This window comes from Lycium ferocissimum, unplaced genomic scaffold (assembly GCF_029784015.1).
Source record: "Lycium ferocissimum isolate CSIRO_LF1 unplaced genomic scaffold, AGI_CSIRO_Lferr_CH_V1 ctg9490, whole genome shotgun sequence".
NCBI lineage: Eukaryota > Viridiplantae > Streptophyta > Magnoliopsida > Solanales > Solanaceae > Lycium > Lycium ferocissimum.
Genome location: NW_026727745.1, coordinates 2,432 through 24,288, shown reverse-complemented (window position 1 = coordinate 24,288; position 21,857 = coordinate 2,432). Strand labels below are relative to the sequence as shown.

The window sequence follows — 21,857 nt, the reverse complement described above, 5'->3', positions numbered from 1 at the left end:
GAAGTTTTGTGTGAAACTTTTGGTCCAACTTGAGGTGCGAATATCTCTTAGCATATGAAGTGTTTTGAAGTTCAACAAAATCCTAGAATGAAGTTCGTCGAGTCTAGTTTCTAACGCAACAAACCGCTTGTCAATAGGACATTGGAGTAGAGAATTATGGACGTTACAAGTTCGGCTGACAGAGCAGAAACGCGTGCTACAGTACTACTACAGTAAACCCAACCCGAATTTGACCCCTATATAAAGGGTAATATCCCCCTTTTTTCATCAGATTTGCCCAGAAAATTCCAGAAATTTTAAGAGAGAGAGAGAGAGAGAGAGAATCAAAAAGTGAGCAATTTTCAAGTAGCGGAGTAGTGTTTTAGGTCCGGGTAACGCATGGTTGTGATTCTAGTATTGTTTTGAGGTGGATTTTAGCATGGATATTGAGGATATTGCTGTCTTAATGAGAAAAAAGGTATGAATCTTTCTCTTTTGGTATTATTTAAGGTTTATTCTCGGAGATAAAGTCGTTAAATAATTGTGTAGTAAGTTGGTTAGTTATGGAAGTTGGAAAACAGTGTGTGGGCTGTTTTATGGTACATATTGGTGTTGGAAATGATGTTATTGATGTTGGTATTGATGTTGTTGTTGTTGGTTGCTGAATTACGATTCTGGGCTAGGCATATAAACAGAGGAGATGCTGCCGATATTTTGGCAGATTTTAGGAGGAATTATTTGAAAGCTTAGGATAAGTATATGATAATGGGCCTAATCATAGTATGAATGGTCTTATATGCAGACTTGCGGGCTCGGACGGATAAGTGTAGGTAGTTGGTGGCGAACGTATGTTAAGGCTCGTCCCCTTTCTTTCAAAGGCATGATTCCTATGGTATGACTTCATAAATGTTTCCGTAACCTTCTTGTCTTTAAAAGCTAAAAGTCCATGGTTCTTAAAACATCTCATGATGTCAAGGATAGGAATGATTTTATGATGGTGACGACGATAATGATGATTTTGTATTTTAAGAAATCAAGTGTATAATTTCAAAGTGAGTATGAGAATGTGGAGCTACATCTAGATTTTCTCAATTTTATTCATTGATGATGACTCTACTTCTAAAGGCTCCAAAGTGTATGTAAAGTTACCCTTTCTTTCTTTATGGCATGAATTACATAACCGAGCGAACAACGAACATATATGACTCCAAGGAACTCTAGTTCTCAATAGTGCTTGACATGATAGTTGTCTTTAATTCTCAAGTGTTGGTTCATTCTGATTATTCTATTAAGTGTCAGATGATGATTTAGTTTGCATATGGTTGCTCATGATATTCTAATCGTGCATACCGTTAATATATCATTCACCGAGTCCCGGGCCGGGTACGTAATCGTGCACGCCATTGCATTGTTCACCGAGTCCCTCACTAGAGGGCCGGGTATGTATATTATATATTTCACCGAGTCCCATAATGGGCCAAGTACGGTATATGATTATTTCACCGAGTCCCTCACTAGAGGGCCGGTGTTATACCCCGCGTTTTCAGAGCATGAGTTTGACATGTACCTCATCGTAGTAATGGGATGTTTTGAAAGGCACAAGCCATGGAGAGTACGTAACGACGAAGAGAAAGGGTGAATCACGATCTCGTAAGTCGTAATCGGGAAAGAATATTTTGAAACACGGTAACATGACCATTATTAGTGTAATAAGTGATAAATATCATGTATGGAGAATTTTGGAATATTTCGGATTGAGAAAATTGAAGAAAATAAGTTCGACGAAAATTTGAGAAACACGGGACGGATTTTAGTCAACTTTGGAGGCGCATATCTCATAGTATATGTGGAGTTTTAAGGTGTTTCAAAATCCTAAAATGAAGTTCGTCGAGTCTAGTTTGTAATGCAACAAACCGTTCATTGATAGGACATCGGAGTAGAGAATTATAGACGTTACAAACTGAACTGTCGACGCAGAAACAGCATTCCCGCGGTACCGCTACAGTACTGCTACAGTACTGTAGCTACAGTAAAACCGACTTCAGCAGTCCGTTTTAAGGGACAAAAATCTCATTTTTTTTCAGCACAAAAGTCCCAATATTTTCAGAAAATTCAGCAAGAAAAGGGAGCAAATATACCTCACAAAATGAGGATTTTGAGTGCAATTTCAAGTAATGAAGTACCAATCGAAGTCCGGGCAACATGATATTCACGAATATAATTTCATTTGGAATTAGAGGAGCATGGGAACAAGAAAATGTTGAAGAAGGTAAGTTTTAATCTCTTTTCACATGTTATGGATGGTTTATATGTGTTGTGGTGTGTGGAAATTCATGAAATATGGTATGTTGAAGTTGGAAATGTAGGTGTTGGCCGTGTGATGTATGGAATTGGTATGGAAATGGATTAATTTTGTTTAAGGTGTTAGTTGAGTTGTCGTGATCCTTATGATGTAAATGAGGGCTAAATGGCTTAAGTTGGCAATAAAATGGATTGTAGAAGGTTATGTCATTTTAGTGTGATTTTATGATATTATGGAAAATGAAGTTGTTAGAGTATGGATTGATGTTGTTGATCATGAATTTGTAAGTAGGAAATGTGTTTGATGGTTTTGCTATATATGTAAGACTTTGGGTGAAATATGGAATTGATGGAATTATTGAATATTGGATATATGGCTTGGAATATTCTTGGCCTATGTTTGTATGATCTTAAATTAGTGTATGAATATGGAAATATTGATATTGACTTGAAAGTGTAAAGTTGGTTTGGAAGTTGTTGCATTATTCGGAAAAGAAGACTATTTATGTTAGAATGCGTTTTAGTCGATCATTGATGACTATTGGTATTGTTGTTTGGTATGGTTGTTGCTATTTGAGCCGAGTTGAAATCTCGGGGTTGTATTTATTACGGGAGATGTCAAGTTTAAATTTCTATAGACAAGCATTACTTCCAACTTTGCATTCTTAAGGCTTATAAATGACATTTGGTACTTATGACCAATTGTAGATTTTGGAGGAAACGGGATTCGAATTTGAGTAGCGTAAGAGGCGGAAAAGGTATGTAAAGCCTTACCCTTCTTTCTTTTGGCATGTCTTAGGTGTGATAGGTTTGAATACGAACCCTGGGATGACTCTACTCTTAGGAATCCGCATCTAAAGTTGCCCCTCTTTCATTCAGTAAAATTGAATTATATATGCTCTAAGTAGTTGGAAAAAATGGCCTAAACATCTGTAACTTTCACAATTGGAACCGGATTGCCTTGAAACTTTCGTAGACGACTTCACAAGGCCTAATGTTCGTAATTTATGTTCGCCACTTCGACTTTGCCCAAGGTGGGCCCACAATGTCCCTAACTTCCATAAACGGTCTCGAATTGCTTGGAAATGGTCGTAGATGTTTTATAATGAATGATGTCCATAACGATACTTGAAAAGCATTTAATTTCTCACCACTCTGCATGTGCATACGGTTGTTAACCTTTTTATGCTAACTCGCATTTACTTGAAACGTGTTTGCGGTTTACAAATGATTTTAAGAAGTTTGTTTTGTGTTAAAGAAAATATAGAGTTGACTTTTCAAAACCACTCCGAAGGAGTGCGATATCTTATTATATAAGACTCTTCAAACCACTCCGAAGGGGGTGCGAGATTTTACTATTTCATTCCACCTACGACTTATGTCTACATTCCACAACGCTATTATTATTATTATTATTATTATTATTATTATTATTATTATTATTATTATTATGCCCGAAGGCTTAGGATTAGTATTATGTCACGAGTGGTACGCCCGGCGGGGCCGGGGGTAGCCGTATGTCACGAGTGGCATGCCCGGGGGGCTAGGGGAATATTATGTCGGGGCCAAAGATGTCCGAAGGGAGCCGGATAGACGTATGTTGGACCGGCATGCCCGAAGGGGCTATCATTTTATTTCGGACCGGCATGCCCGAAAGGGCCAGGATAGACGTATGTCGGGACCGGCACACCCGAAGGGGATTGACATCATTATTATCATTGTTGTTATCATTATTACTACTATTATCATTATTATTGTGCCGGAAGCGGCAATGCCCGAAGGGGCCTGTCACACCCTTAATCCGGTAGGGTGTGATGGGCACCCGACCCTTACTTAGGGCCGAGCGAACCCTCTGACCATCATACTACTCGTAGTCATAATGGGCCCTTGCCCGCATCATAAATGCATAATGAAAAAATTTTCGAAAAAACATACTTTATATCTTTTCAAATCAAACAAAACTTGCGGCCGTACAAAATCTGTAATAGCATGTATAACAATACGACGGCTTATAGAGCCGCTCACAACTGACATCTTATACAAACGACTCTGTCTGCAAAGTCTCTAACATAATCAGATACCATAACGCGCATATATACTGACTCGGCAGCACTCCGGAGAATGGAGCTCGCCGATCCCGGCCGGAACATCTCTCGCTAATGTCTACGGCTCACAGGTGTACTCGCGCGGTACGAACGCAGCCCCGAAGAAAGGGGGCCGGGCACGGAATATGTACTGAGTATGTAAGGTACAGAAAGCAGCATAATGAGCAGCATAACGCATGAATATAAACATCTTGGGATCATAGAACGGATAATGAGGTAAGAGAGTAACCCGTACATGTGAATGCCCTTTTGGCCGGATACTAAAGCATTTCTTTTTCGTAGGCATGGAGAATAGAACTCATATCATGTCGTGTCTTGTCATAACATATCATGTCGTATCATATCATATCATAGCGTATCATATCATATCATATCGTGTCATATCATATCATAGCGTGTCATATCATATCATAGCGTGTCATATCATATCATAGCGCCGAGACGTCGGCTCGCCCACATAGCGCCCCCATAAATCCCGCGTCCGGGCATCCCGCGTCCGAGATGATAAGCCAGCTGACCAGGTGGCAATGAAACATGTTTCCCTTCCCATTCCCCCATGTATCCCTTCCCCCATCCCATGTGCATATACATATCCTTGACGTATTTGTCATAGACATTCTCATATTTGGCATCATCCTTGTCATCATAGAATCATGTTCATCGTTTTAGTCATAAAAGCTTTCAAAATCATCAAACTTGGTTTTTGGAGAAAAATGAATATTTTGGAAAACATTTGCAAACTTTTAAAAGAAAATCATGCCTTAGAACCATTACTCCTAACGTTTGAAAATGAGAACGTTATGGAAGCCTTTAACATGTCTCACGTAATTACATTCGTGGTAGAAACGTATCGTCGACATATTCGTCATAGGCATTTCTTCATATTTGATGTCATTGTTACCAATGTAAAGACATATTCGTCGTTTTAGTCATAAAAGTTCTCAACCTCTTAAAACTTGGTTTTTGAAAAACATGGACATTTTAATATATAAGCAACTATGAACTATTAGGAAAAGAACTTTGTACCTTGGAGTCATAGGCTTCTAACTTTGGCAAGCAAAGGAGATATAAAACGTTTAAGACATTATAACGTGGAGTCATGCCTTTGAAAGAAAAGAGATGAGCCTTAACATACCGTTCAACCTCCGATTATCCACACTTATTCATCCGAATTCGCGAGTCTACATTTAAGAGGATTCACGCTAACGTTAGCCTCTTTATCACACTTGTACCAAGTTTCAAGCTATACTATTTTATATTCGTCGAAAATCGGGGCATTTCCCCGTTTATATGCCTAACCCGAATTCTCAATTCAACAACCAACAATAACGATACCAACAACAAAAACATCATTTCCCATATCAACGTATTCCATAGAATAGCCCATATGGTGTTCGTCCCATATTTCCATCACATAGCCATTTTGTAATGATTTTACAGCTTCTCCGTAAATAAATCGATATTAACACAAATAGAAAGAGATTCATACCTTTCCCTCGATGATAATGCTATATCTTCACTCCTTCACTTTGAATCCAAGCCAATTCCACCGCAAAACAATACTACAATCGCAGAATCGTACGTTACCCGGACTTTGATTAATACTCGTTACTTGAAATTGCTCAAAATCCTTACTTTTGTGATGTATTTTTACTCTCTTTGTTGCTGAAATTTCTGGAATATTTGGGGAATTTTTAGCAGAAAAAATTGGTTTACTTATATAGGTGCCAGTGCCAAAGTCGGCATCTCAGTAGCGGTGCAGAAGAAGATCGTAGCCGCATCGTAGCGACATCGTTCATCCGCGAAATTATTTCGAGACCTAAAACTTTTATACGTCGATCTCTTTATTTACATACTTGGATATGTCCAAAACTCCATACAGTTTGTATAACTTATTCAACATCCCAAACTTAGCAAAACTTATTTTTTTTTTTCCCGATTCGTTTAACCTCCCACCTTCGCGGCACTTACTCATCACTTGTTGAACATAACATAAACTTACTTATAACTTCAAACATAACCCTGTCCTTTGAGCTTATGAGACTAACTTATGATGCAATTCAACGCACGAGAATACGGGGTGTAACGGGCTATCATTCCTACGCGGAAGCGAGTTTGTCCGAAGGACTCGTTGGGATACTATATTTAAATTGTGCATTCTAGAACTGGTGTACTCTCGTGCTTATACCGTGTATGCTTTAACGTGTGTTCAGCGCATTATTTACTTAAGGATTGTTCTAAGACCCCGTGTGTACATTTATGTTTCCTCCAGCAGGGCCGTACAGTAATGAGCTTGATTGTGGTTTCTTCTCTTCTAAATTAAGCTATGGTTATTATTTGTTATCGCTATACATACTCGCACATATCTCGTGCCGACCACTCCTTCTTTGGGGGGGCGCGTTTCATGCCACGCAGTACACCCGTATGAGTAGAAGACTTTCCTAGGAGCGGTTCCGGTGGAATTGGCGAGCTCCATCTCGGGCCTTCGGAGTATTGCCGAGTCAAGTACTTTTGTTATGATATTTCGTACATCGTGGGAGAGACTTTGCGTACGTTGTCCCGTGGATTGGGCGTCGAGGAACGCGAATCGGTTATAGATGTTAAAAGGGTGTGTATTTTCGATATTGTCGCATGGTAAAAGTTATGTGATTGATTGCAGTTTTCATAATCATAAAGACGGGGTTGACCTCTATTTTGAAAAGTTTCATGTTTCTTAAAAATTTTCGAAATGACCGGTTTTAGTAACGCGAACGTTTAAGGGTTCGCTTGACTCTGAGGAGAGTCGGGTGCCCATCACACCCTAGTAAGGTCGGGGTGCGACTTGACCGGGTACGATATATATATGATTATTTTATCGAGTCCCTCACTAGAGGGCCGGGTACGGTATATTATGTATGTATGCATGACTCATCTTATAAGGCATAGATGCATTGGTATCTTTGACTATCATACTCGTCTCCTGTCAACTTTTTGCTCAGTCATGATCTTCCTTATTGTACTTCATGCTTTATATACTCAGTACATTTTCCGTACTGAGCCCCTTTCTTCGGGGGCTGCGTTTCATGCCCACGATTCTGAGATACTCGCTTTGGTAATCCTCCGGCCTTAGATCTGCTACTCGGTACCGAGAGCTCCATTGTTCGGGGCTTGAGTCATTTTGGTACAGATCCTTTGACATAGGCCTTGTTATACTCGTAGAGGTCTGTAGACATATGTGGGTTGTGTATATACTGTTTGGTCAGCTGTGCAGAGGTAGTTCGTTTTGGATATTCTCGTGTATAGCGGCAGCCTTATCGGCTTGCGTATTTTGTTATGTTTTGGTTAGCTGTGGCTTCTCAAGAGACAGGTTCTTTTGATGTATGACATGATGAGTTTACAGCGTGCTTTTACAGATTGCCATATTATTTTCAGTTTCGGTCTGATTATATTTAGCAGGTCCGTATACGGGTGTCCAGTTCAGGCACTAGTCATGGCCCATCGGTTTGGGTCGTGACAAGCGTCGAACAGATCGATGGTACGAAGGACGACCGTCAAACCTCCTTTTCGTGGAACTGCAGTGAATTTTTATTTTGACCATCTCCTCTTAGGTCTTTAGCCTAAAGTCATGCACGTAACCCAACATATAAGGTTCCAAAGGACTCATACAATGCTTTCACACTCTATACGGATTTACGAGATGTTACATTATCCCTCCCTTAAGATTCATTCGTCCTCGAATAAGAATAATAGTCTAGAAAAGAATTCACTAAACCACAAGTTGCTTCAAACAAACACAACGATTCATCCATGAGTAATTTAAAATGCTAGCTCATACCTGCCATAGGGAACAAGTGGGGATATGTCTTCTTCATGTCCTCCTCTGCTTCCCAAGTAGCTTCCTCAGTATTATGGTTTCGCCACAACACTTTAACCGATGCCACGTCCTTCATCCTTAACCTTCGAACTTGACGATCTAGAATCTGAACTAGTTTTTTTTCATAGGTTAACCCTTCATTAATTTCAATCTCTTCATTGTTCAACACATGGGAAGGATCAGGTTTGTACAACCTCAACATCAAAACGTGAAACACAGGGTGCACCATGGCCATATCGGATGGCAATTTCAATTCATAAGCCACCGTTCCAATTTTCCTAACAATCTCGTAAGGGCCAATGAAACGGGGACTGAGTTTCCCCTTTTTACCAAATCGCATTACTTCCTTCATCAGCGACACTTTCAAGAACACCTTGTCACCGACAGAAAACTCTAGCTCACGCCGCCTCATATCGGTATAGGACTTCTGTCGACTCTGAGCTGTCTTGAGCCATTGCACAATAAGATTAACCTTCTCAATTGCTTCATGAACTGAATCTGGACCCAACAACTCCACTTCAGTTGGTTCAAACCAACAAATTAGAGACCGACAATGCCTCCCATAAAGAGCCTCATAAGGAGCCATCTGAACACTCACTTGATAGCTATTATTGTAAGCGAATTCCACCAAGGTAGGTGTTCATCCCAACTTCCTCCAAAATCGATTGCACAATCCCATAGCATATCTTCCAAAGTCTAAATAGCTCTCTCTGACTGCCCTTCTGTTCGAAGATGAAAGGCAGTGCTCAATTTCACTCTAGTTCCCAACCCTTCCTAAAAGGATGTCCAACAATGAGCGAAATTGCATACCTACCGTCGTATATAATCGATGTCGGAACACCATGCAATCTAACTATCTCTTTTAGATATAACTTGGCATACTCACTGTCGTATATGACATCTTCATAGGGGAGAAAATGGCGGACTTTGTGAGTCTATCCATGATAACCCAAATCGAGTCAAACTTGGCCTTTGTGCGGGGTAACCCCACAAAGAAATCCATATTGATCTCTTCCCACTTCGACTGCGGAATCTAGATATTCTGAGCCAGGCCTCCAGGCCTTTGATGTTCAGCCTTCACCTGTTGACAGTTTAAACACTTAGCCAGAAAGTTAGAAATATCAACCTTCATGCTCTTCCACCAATAGTGTTGCTTCAAATCCTTATACATTTTGGTGGATCTCGGATGAACCGAATACTTGGAACTATGAGCTTCCGTCATTAATTCTTGTCGAAGACCATCAACATCGGGAACACACAATTGTCCTTGCAACCGCAAAACACTATCACCGACACAAAAAGAATGAAGTGTACTCACCCCTTTCCACTCCATCTCTCAGCTTTGCCAAAAGTTCATTATCATATTGGTTGAATTTTATCCTTTCCACCATGTCAGACCGTGATGGCATCATTCCCACTAACTCTTCATCTTTGGTTTCATCAAGTCTGACCCCAAGACTAGCAAGTCTTCAAATTTCCTTCCCCATGGGCATGTCATGTGCACACAAATAAGCCAACGTGCCCATAGATTTTCTACTCAAAGCATCAGCAACCACATTAGCCTTACCAGGATGATACAAGATATTCAAGTCGTAATCTTTCAACAACTCCAACCACCTCCTCTACCTGAGGTTCAGCTCTCACTACTTAAAGATATATTGCAAGCTCTTGTGATCAGTAAAAACATCACAATGCTCACCATACAGATAATGATGCCAAATTTTCAAAGCAAATACCACAGCAGCCAACTCCAAGTCATGAGTCGGATAGTTCTTCTCATGCTTCTTCAACTGACGTGAAGCATAAGCAATCACCTTACCGTTCTGCATCAATACACAACCCAAACCAATTCTAGAAGCATCACAATACACCACATATCCACCAGACCCAGAAGGTAAAGTCAAAATAGGAGTCGAAGTCAACCTTATCTTAAGCTCTTGGAAACTCTTTTCACAAGCTTCGAACCTCTGACACTTAGCAATCTTCTATGTCAATTTAGTCAATTGTGAGGCTGTGGACGAAAAACCTTCCACACACTTTCTGTAATAATTTGCCAAACCTAAGAAACTATGAATTTTCGTCGCACTAGTTGGTCTAGGCTAATCCTTAACCGCTGAAATTTTCTGAGGGTCTACTTTAATGCCATCACCAGTCACCACGTGACCCAAGAAAGACACAGACTCAAATCAGAACTCACACTTAGAGAATTTTGCATAAAGATCGTTCTCCTCAAGTGTTGTCAAAGTTATCCTCAAATGATTAGCATGATCCTCACGATTCTTAGAGTACACCAAGATGTCGTCAATAAACACAATAATGAAGCGGTCTAGATACGACTTAAACACCCGGTTCATCAAATCCATGAACGCAGCAGGTGGATTAGTCAACCTAAAGGACATCACTAGAAACTCAAAGTGCCCATAACAAGTATGGAAAGCAGTTTTTGGGATATCCTTCTCTTTTATCTTCAATTGGTGATACCCCGACCTCAGGTCAATCTTTGAAAAGAACTTAGCACCCTGAAGTTGGTCAAATAGATCATCTATCCTAGGCAAATGATATTTATTCCTAATGGTCACCTTATTAAGCTGACGGTAATCAACACACATCCTAAGGGAACCATCTTTCTTTCTAACAAACAAGACTGGAGCACCCCAAGGTGAGGAACTTGGTCGGATGAAACGTTTATCTAACAAGTCCTTCAACTGATCCTTTAACTCTCTTAGTTTTGATGGAGCCATACAATAAGGTGGAATAGAAATAGGTTGGGTGTCGGGAATAGCATCAATCCCAATATCAATAACCCTATCAGGAGGGAGATCTTCGAGAAGCACTTCGGGATAATCACTAACTATGGGAACAGATGCAAATTCAGTTACTACGGCTTTTGTATCATTAATAGCAACCAAATGGTAAATAAACCCCTTAGCAATCATCTTATGAGCCTTAAGATAAGAAGTAAATCTACCCCTTGGCTTAGCGATTTCACCCTCCCACACGATAACAGGCTCATTGGGAAAGGCAAAACAAACTAACGTATGGCGACAATCCACATTAGCATAACACGCAGACAATCAATCCATCCCTATAATTCCATCAAAATCCACCATCTCAAGTTCATACAAATCAGCCACGGTCTCACGTCCCTTAATCACAACAACACAATTTCTATACACTGTAGAAGCAATAACAGACACCAGAAGGTGTATCAACAGCAAAAGGTTCCAACAAAGGTTTGGGTTTCATACCCATATCAAGAGAAAAATAAGGAGTCACATACGATAAATTTGAACCCGGATCAATCAGTGAGTAAGCATCATGAGAACAGATGGTAAGGATACCTGTAACCACAACGTCAGAAGCCTCAGCTGTCTCCCTACGAGTCAACCCATAAAGTCGAGTTGTCCCTCTACCGAAAGTAGTACCAACTTCCTTTCCTTTACCGTTATTACGAGCATTCTGATGATTATTGCTAGCATTACCAGCAGACGTATTTTTAGTAGGTGCAGAAGCAGGCAAATCATTCTTTTGGTTATTCATAGCAGCCATCTTACGTAGCCACTTTCTGCATTGTCTCTTATTGTCACACCCCGACCTTACTAGGGTGTGATGGGCACCCGACCCCACATCCGGAGCCGAGCGAACCCACGGACTCTTATTACGCACATAAATATTTTTTTTTTCAAATCTCTAAACTGAATAATCATGAGATACGTAATGAATCTTACAAATTTGACAAAATCCGTAATTATACAAAAATTTACTACACAACACAAATTGACATTTCTACCAAAGCGTGCCGATGACCAACATATCACACCCACGACGCTCGTCCGCAAAGTCTCTAACACGTATCCGTAAATCATAACGGACAAACTCGACTTGGCAAAGTGCTCGGGGGAAGTAGAGCTTGCCATCTCCGCCGGAACATCTTCTCGTAATAACTTACCATCTGGGAGTACTGCGCGGCATGAAACGCAACCCAGAAGACGGTGGGGTCGGTAGAAAAATGTGCGAGTATGTGAGGCATGCGATGCGGAAACGGAACCATAATCAAAATGTAAATAACCGTAAATACATTACTCGGTACGTACGCTACCGTTCGTGACATAGTCCATACACACTGTCCCATACGGAAAAGGTACGGAAAGTAAGAAGGTCAACCGGATTACTAAAATGCGTACTTTACCGTCACGGCACCGCGTGTCCAAGAGGGTGCGGAACGTATAGAATGTTCGTACAAGGTCATACATCGGGCGAATACGGATCGTACGTAATGCTCGAGATAATGTCGTATATCGAGGCCCGCGACGTGCGGAGGATATTGAACGGATCCGTAATCATAGTCGGACGGACGGAGGTACGTCGTACGTATTCATACTCGAGTCGACGTACGGTAAATATGTCAGACAGATTCGTATTCAGGGTCAGACATTAGAATATGCCAGAGTAACATGTCTTATATGCGTATAACGTGTCCCGGCCCTCCTGTGAGGGACTCGGTGGATAGACTCATAAATGTATGTCAAAATCATAGATCAGATAACGCATATAACGTGTCCCGGCCCTCTGATGAGGGACTCGGTAATATGGAATCATGTATGTCAGAATCATGTACCACATATACATAACGTGTCCCGGCCCTCTACTGCGGGTCTCGGTGAATAATCATAATGTGCCTTCCTGGCCGCCATCCCCGTACCATCGGATCATAAATACATACAGATAACGTGTCCCGGCCCGCAAGTACGAGGGACTCGGTGAATAATGCAGTGGAATGCGCACGAGAACATGTCCTGGCCCGGGACTCAGTGAACAGATACATTGAGCTTTGCACGAGCAGAGTCGTGAGAAACCATATGCACACAAATCCAGACTCGATGAATACGTATACTTACCGACATCAGAGAATTCGAGTAACAAGTTACGATGCTTTCGAGTTGTATCGAAAAGTTATGAGCATTTTGAAGTACAGAAACCTCTTCGGACTTTTAGGCGATCCGAGATCGTACGTGAATAACATTAAGACTTATAGAGACACCCGTATTAGAATACTCAGGTCAACAGATTCATACCCAAATAGTCATAGCAGAATACTTATGTCAGACATTCATACCAGAATACTCATATCGGATTGTTTATACCGGAATACTTAGATCGGAATACTTATGTCAGAACATATATATATATACCAGAATACTTGCCTTCAAATACTTATATCCGAATACTTATACCAGAACATTTACACCGGAATGCTTATGTCAGAATATTCAAGTCGGATTATTCATACCAGAGCGTTTATATCAAAGATAGCCAAAAACCGAATACTCACATCCGAATTACCAAGTGCTTATAACAAACTCGGAGCATTAGCCGTAGGTTTTCGGTATAATATCGGAAGTAGGGCAAACAGAACAATATATATAGGTCTCGGAATTGTGGGCCCACTTCGGGTCAACGAGGTGACGTACCCAATTTACGTATTTTACACTTCATAATATCATTCATAATAGTCTTAAGGTAGTCGGGTCCCATTTACTCAAGTTCTAGGTATTTAGACAAATTTTCAAACCATTAGTAACATAAATGATTCAATTCTACTGAAAGAAAAAGGGGCAATTTCGGACATGGATTCCGAAGAGTAGAGTCGTCCCCGAGGTCCAAATTCAAGCCTAGTATATCTAGGACATGCCAAGAGAAAGAAAGGGTAAGCCTTACATACCTTTTCCGCCTCTTAAGCGTCTCCAAATTCGAATGCCGTTTCCTCCAAAATCTACAAATGGTCATGTTTACCAATTGTGAGTTGTAGCTTCCAAAAGTTCAACTTAAACTCATGTTTGTCTACCGAAATTTCGCAGCATTTCCCCATACATATAGCATCCCCGAGATTCTATCTCGGCCAACAATACCACGAGAGAAATCCGAGAATGGAACTCGGCCAACAAATCAACAACAACAACCCAACAACACAAACAATCATTTCCAACCATTTGTTAACATTAGCAACTCTTCCTCACATACTTCAACATTTGTAAACTACATCAACGAACCATGCTTTATCAACATTATTCTTACCAATTCAAGAAACTACATCGAAGTCACATTAATTCTCAAATCAGCCCCATACACGGCCAACACCCAACATTCAAGATTTTATGATTTCTATTCATTTCAATACATTATAACCACACACACAACAAGCTAAATACAATGAATTAGATTTACTTATAACTTGCAATACATGCACGGTTAAATGTCCACACCCACGGCTCAACTTCTACATCTCATATTTTCATGTTTTTCATTCATTTTCACACACTACAATATCCACAAACCATGTATAACACACGTAAGAACAAAGATTGAACCATACCTTTCTTTCCAATCCTTCACTTGGCTAGGCTCTCTTTTGCAAGAAAGAGTGTTTTGCATGCCTCAACAATCACTCCATGGTGTAGAGGACCTCTCAATTAGTAGGAAAGCTGGGAGAGAATTATTTTTTCCTTCCATCTCCATCACACCATATTCGGCCATGCCCATGGCCGAATACTATCTTGCTCCTTCTTTATTTTTCTTGAACGTTCCAAGGCTTATAAAATGATGAAATGTATTTTTCTTGGTCAACACTTAAGCACACATATGTACATATAGGGGTGTGGCCGGTCATGCCCCCTTTTTTTCAATTTTCTCAACTTTTCTAGATTTTTCCTCAAGTTAAAATAAAAGAAGACTAATGTCTTCTCCAACAAACTTTGGGTCAATAACTTTTCGGATTTACAATTGGCCCCATTAATTAAAAATAAGGGCACATAGTGCACGGCCAAATATGGCCCCTTTCATGAATTTTTCTTGAACTTTGTAAAATTACCATTTTGCCCCTGAGCTTCCACATTATTTCCATTGACCACTTTGCGAATTTCTCTTTTTACCCTTGGCCTTTCTCAATATTTCCATACTAATAATAGTCATAAATAATGTTTAAGTCATACATTGAAATAATTTCTTGAAAATGCTCCCGGCTTGTTCCACGACTACTTCGAAATATCCAACGTACAAAAGTACGGGCTATAACATCCTCCCCCTTTAGAACATTCGTCCTCGAATGTTCAACTGACCTATGGGGTCTTGTAGCACTTTGGGAGGGGGTTCCTTTATAGTTGCCCTTCCTTTTATGTATATTCCTTATCCTTTACCTTATTCTCCTTTAGCCTTTACACGAAGCCTCATTTTATGTCATCGGTTTCCTTCCTGATACTTAGGAATATCGTAATCCCCTTTTGGTGTATTACAATATGGTCTCCCCCCCCCTTTAAGGGCTCCTATGCACCAACGATTCTTCTTTCCGACTCCGCGCACGACATAGTAAAATTCCTTATCATAAGTTTTCCTTTCGTTTTCCATCGATCTCCTCACGTATGAGATATCATACATGTTCATATGCATATACGCATATGATTAGTATCAACTAGCCCACAAAATACTTCCAGACACTATTCAAGCCTATCCAGATTTCAAAACTAGGACATACTTTTCATTTCTTCTTTAATCGAACCTATCGCGTCTTTGCGTAGCCTTTTGTGGTCTCCAACCATCTTGTACATTCTAATTCCTCATCTGTTCCTGGATCTACCTTTGTGAAAATTTTCAGTAGACTTCCCAGGGGGTCACCCATCATGAAATTGCTCCCACCTGAGCACGCTTAACCCCGAAACTTTGGTGGGATTTAGTGCCTTAATGCTGCTATAATTGCATACGCTTTTTCATATGATCTTTATCACATAATACGAAGCCGCCAAGGTTTCACAGGATGTTTGTAGACTTTTCGTAACACGTCCTTTCTTGTGCAATTACCGTTTTACCCTTTTCAATCTTTCATATCACCTTCACAAATTCTTATTATCCGAAATTTGTGCACCGCGAATACCATCAATACCTGCGTAGTATATAATTTCATATCACATTCTTGCCATCCGGAATCGGGCTCCGGTAATCGGTCAAATATATCCATACTTACTCCTTCCATCGTATGTAAGGCTTACGGATGGAATTTCGATTTCATTCTCCTATGACTTGGCTCTATCGCACGATCTATGACGAGAAGAAGGTCAATTCCTAGATGCCCCGTAGCCTCCTCGTTTATTAACGTGCGCGCTTCACATCATAAAAAACGGACTCTACGGACACGACTTTGCAGACAACCCCTAGGACAGACCTCGCTCTGATACCACTTTGTCACACCCCGACCTTACTAGGGTGTGATGGGCACCCGACCCCACATCCGGAGCCGAGCGAACCCACGGACTCTTATTACGCACATAAATATTTTTTTTTCAAATCTCTAAACTGAATAATCATGAGATACGTAATGAATCTTACAAATTTGACAAAATCTGTAATTATACAAAAATTTACTACACAACACAAATCGACATTTCGAGGGTGGAGCCGCCGACGTAACCAACATATCACGCCCACGACGCTCTGTCGCAAAGTCTCTAACACGGATCCGTAAATCATAATAGACAAACTCGACTTGGCGATTACGGGGAAGTGAAGCTTGCCGTCTCCGCCGGAACATCTTCCTCCGTAATAACTCGACATGCGGGAGTACACGCGGCATGAAACGCGACCCCAGAAGACAAGGGGTCGATTAAAAATGTATCGAGCATGTGAGGCATGCGATGCGAGATAACCGAAACACGCTAAAACGGTAAATACATTACTCGAATACCGGACGCTTACCGTTCGTACATAGTCCATACACACTGTCTCATACGTCGAAAAGGTACGGTAAAGTAAGAAGGTCAACGAGTAATACTAAAATGCGTACTTTACCATCACGGACGTACCGCATGTGCGAAGAAACCGTATAGAATGTTCGGACAAGGTCATACATCGGGCGAATACGGATCGTACGGAATGCTCGGATAATGTCGTATATCGTACGCGTGCGGAGGCATATTGAACGTATCCGTAATCATAGTCGGACGGACGAGGTACGTCGGTATTCATACTCGAAGTCGGACGTACGTAAATATGTCGACGTATTTCGTTCTTCGTGGTCGACATACGAATATGCCAGAGTAACATGTCTTATATGCGTATAACGTGTCCCGGCCCTCCTGTGAGGGACACGGTGGATAGACTCATAAATGTATGTCAAAATCATAGATCAGATATGCATATAATGTGTCCCGGCCCTCTGATGAGGGACTCGGTAATATGGAATCATGTATGTCAGAATCATGTTGTCACGACCCAACCCCGTAGGCCGTGACTAGTGCCCGAGCTGGGCACCCAAACACATTCATCAAACTCGAATCACATACATATGGCTTACGCATATACAAATATCAGACGCTGCCTCAAATTATCTCAACTATCTCAAACACGTCTCAAACATAAACATATATATATATATATGAAGCCGACAAGGCTATCAAATGGCGCGACGGCCCAAAACATATACAAATGCAAGCCGACAAGAGGGCGCACGGCGAACGGGATCGCCCCGAACATATATCATACAAACACAACCGTACGTAATAGGCCTAACCCACATATACGTCTACGTACCCTAAAACGACCAACCGAATCATATGACGGGATAGGGCCCCGCGTACCCCTAAACAAACAAATACATATGCCACGAACGAATATGTACCAAAAGGTGGGTTCGGAACAAGGGAGCACTCCAAGGCCGGGGAATCCAAGCGGCGGATCACCAAAATCTGTACTGCGGGCATGAAACGCACTTCGAAGAAAGGGGTCGATTTAAATATGTACCGAGCATGTAAAGCATGGAATATCATAAACGAATCGTCTTCGAAACGAGGAGGCAAAAAGGGTACAATAACCGAAAATCATAACACTTGCCTTTGAAACATAATCATACGTATCCATTTCATATTCACTATCATGGAACCGAGAAACGGAGTCGTAAAATCATCTCGTACACATGTATAAATATAACGTGCCTGCCCTAGTGAGGGGCGCGTAAGTAAAACCATCGATACATACACATATAACGTGCCCCGGCCTTTAATGAGGGACGCGTGTAAGTAAAATCATCATATCATATACATATAACGTGCCCCGGCCTCTAGTGAGGGACGTGGTGAATGAAGTCATCATATGCCATCCCGGCCACCTCCCCATATCATCATATCATTATCATATCATATAACATGCCCGGCTCCTCCGGTGAGGGCGCGGTGAATCATACCGTAGAATCGTGCACGAATACATGCCCCGGCCCGGACGCAAAGTGAAAGAGATCATGATAGCTCGTACGAGCGTAGTAGTGAGAAACCATATACACAAATCATCATCACAGACTCAACAACATAATCAAACGAAATCTCATTTAAAGGCTAAATAACCGTCAAGTCAAGTTCCTTCCGAAAATCATTCAAGAACATATCAAGTAGCACTTTAAAAATTGTAGGTACGTGTCAAGATCATATGACATAGCTTGTGGAAATCAAAAACATAGTCGTCATTACAGACTCAAAAGAACAGTCGAAATTTAACTATTATTTCCAAAACCAAGACAATAGTCAAATCGAATTTTCTTTCGAATACCACTCGGAAACATATTAACCCGAACTTCGAAACCATAGTTATGTATCAAAATCATATACGTGAGATCATTATCATAAACTCAAAAGATAAGTAAACCGATCGTACTTGAAATCGGGATCATAGTCATATCATATTCTTTCAAAAGTCGTCGAGTACATAAAGAAAGTCGCGGGACCCACGGACGGGTGTCGACCCAAGTCGGGCCCGCCATGGAAAACATAGTCATCATACATCATGGAATCATTTTTCAAAGATATCGCGGCGATCCGGCTCGTCCGTAGTTACGGACTTTCGTAGTTTTTCGAATCATTTAGGAACAAAACTCTTTTTTAAAACCAACTTTTTATGCAACTTTTGAAACTTCGTCATACAAAAGACGTAGGGGCCAATATTTCATCATATCATGCATACGAAGACCAAGAAACGAATAATAATCACAGACATGGTCGGATCGCGAGAGTAGAATTTCCTCGAGGCTCGTATCATAGCCTATTTACGACTAAGGCATGCCAAAAGAAGGAAGGGTTGCGCTTTACATACCTTGATCGCTCTCAACGCTAATCCAAACTCAAGCTAATTTCAACCTACGTCTCGGGCTGCCCAAGGTCTACAAATAAATCATAATATGCCAAACATTAGCTATAGACATTTGGGCATTTAATTCCAAATTAGCCCTTAATTCTCTGCAAATTTAGGGCGCATTTCCCCTGTAAATAGGCCAACCCCGAGAATTTAACTCGGCCAAATCATCAAAAACAATACCAACAACCAAATTAACAACATCAACAATTAATCCCATCGATCCAGCCCCTCAACAATCTAAAAGTAGTTTCAATAATTCAGACAATAATGCGACGAGCAGCAAGCTCGGCTTGTCAATTAAACAATAGTTTTAACCCCATCTTCATTCCAAATTTCTCAACAATATTAACAATAACAACACAACAATAACAAGTTCCAAACAGCCACCAAACAATCCATACGATAATAACAATTTATCCGATTTTCGATATAACTTTCGTATTCTTTTCATCTAGCAATGTAGATAAGATCTGGATAACTCAAATATGTCTAGTAGAGAATTCTTACCTCATATGCCAAGAAATTATCTTTTTCCACCTTACTTCGAGTTCGAAGAAATATCCAATCCGCCTAAAATAGAATAAAACATGTTGATGCTTGCCAAAAGAATTCACGTTTCGATTTAAATTAATTCATGTGAATATGTAATTTCAAATGAGCATGAATCTCGTGCAAGAAGGTTGCTGCCCCAAGAAATAATGTTTGCTCTATTCTTGGAAAGAAAGAAATGCACTGTATGTTGTCCCTCCCCCAAATTGAAATCTGAAATTTCCTTTACCTTTTTTTTGTAGGATATATACGAAAATAGGTGAGCAAACTTATCTTTATGGCAGTGGGGCCCACCCAATTAGTCCTTATATTTTACAACAAGTCTTGATAGATACATATCATGGTAATAGTCATCACTTTCTTTTCAGCCCATGCACCACGTGGACTAGTGCTGCCACATTAGGCCACTAGTTCATTAATTGTTCCCACTAAAATCCAATTTAACAAATTACCCAAGTAATTAATTTCTTGATCTCAATTCACTTAAATACTAATCACTTTTTAGCATACTTTATATACTCATTATTATAATCATGTGGTATAACATTAGTCCATGGCCTCACTTGCTACACATAAAATACTATTTCCAATTATCGTCGTCACATTTTTCCATCTTAAATCATTTCGGACTTCATTCCTTGTATACACCGAGTTCTTGATTTTCATGCTTGACTATAACCAAATCTTCCGAGCTCAAGTAAATATCCTCATGTTGGATGGTTCAATTTCCTAGTCCAAAAATACGGGATATTATAGCTTGGAGCGTATTTTATTCAAATAAATTTTCAAACCTCGACGAAACTTATTTTCTTCGATTTGTTTAACCTCTAATATTTAAAACACATTTGTACCATCACTCTAACCACCTAAAAGCTTGGGGATAACCTCGTTTCCATTTCCAATGTCATTTAACTCGCACACTTTTCAACGCATGAAAACATGGGATGTAACACATGTACCACATATACATAACGTGTCCCGGCCCTCTACTGCGGGTCTCGGTGAATAATCATAATGTGCCTTCCTGGCCGCCATCCCCGTACCATCGGATCATAAATACATACAGATAACGTGTCCCGGCCCGCAAGTACGAGGGACTCGGTGAATAATGCAAAGAATGCGCACGAGAACATGTCCCGGCCCGGACTCGGGGAAGTATACATTGAGCTTTGCACGAGAAGAGTCGTGAGAAATCATATGCACACAAATCCGTACTCGATGAATACGTATACTTACCGACATCGTAGAGAATTCGGAAACAAGTTCCGATGCTTTCGAGTTGGTATCGAAAGTTATGAGCATTTTGAAGTACGAAACCTCTTCGGACTTTTAGGCGATGCGAGATCGTACGTGAATAACATTAAGACTTATAGAGACACCTTATTAGAATACTCGGAGTCCATCAGATTCATACCCAAATAGTCATAGTAAGTACTTATGTCGCCTATTCATAACGAATACTCATATCGGATTGTTTATACCGGAATACTTAGATCGGAATACTTATGTCGAACATATATATATATACCGTAATACTTGCCTTCAAATACTTATATCCGAATACTTATACCCCGAGAACATTTACACCTTAATGCTTATGTCGAATATTCAAGTCGGATTATTCATACCGGAGCGTTTATATCAAAGCATAGCCAAACCAAATACTCACATCCGACTTACTAAGTGCTTATAACAAACTCGGAGCATTAGCCGAGGTTTTCGGTACTATCGTACGGAAGTAGGGCAAACGTAACAATATATATAGGTCTGGGAATTGTGGGCCCACTGGGTCAACGAGGTGACGTACCCAATTTACGTATTTTACATTCATAATATCATTCATAATAGTCTTAAGGTAGTCGGGTCCCATTTACTCAAGTTCTAGGTATTTAGACAAATTTTCA

At 40.5% G+C, this 21,857-nt stretch overlaps 1 protein-coding gene across 1 annotated transcript; it reads right to left on the bottom strand.

Moving 5' to 3' along the window:
• Positions 1-8,199: 8,199 nt before the first annotated feature.
• Positions 8,200-8,824, bottom strand: LOC132046113 (uncharacterized; the record flags this gene model as incomplete). Its single annotated transcript, XM_059436658.1, has 1 exon — positions 8,200-8,824. A coding segment is annotated over exon 1 (625 nt), but the record flags the coding sequence as incomplete, so codon positions are not given.
• Between the last annotated feature and the right edge of the window lie 13,033 nt (positions 8,825-21,857).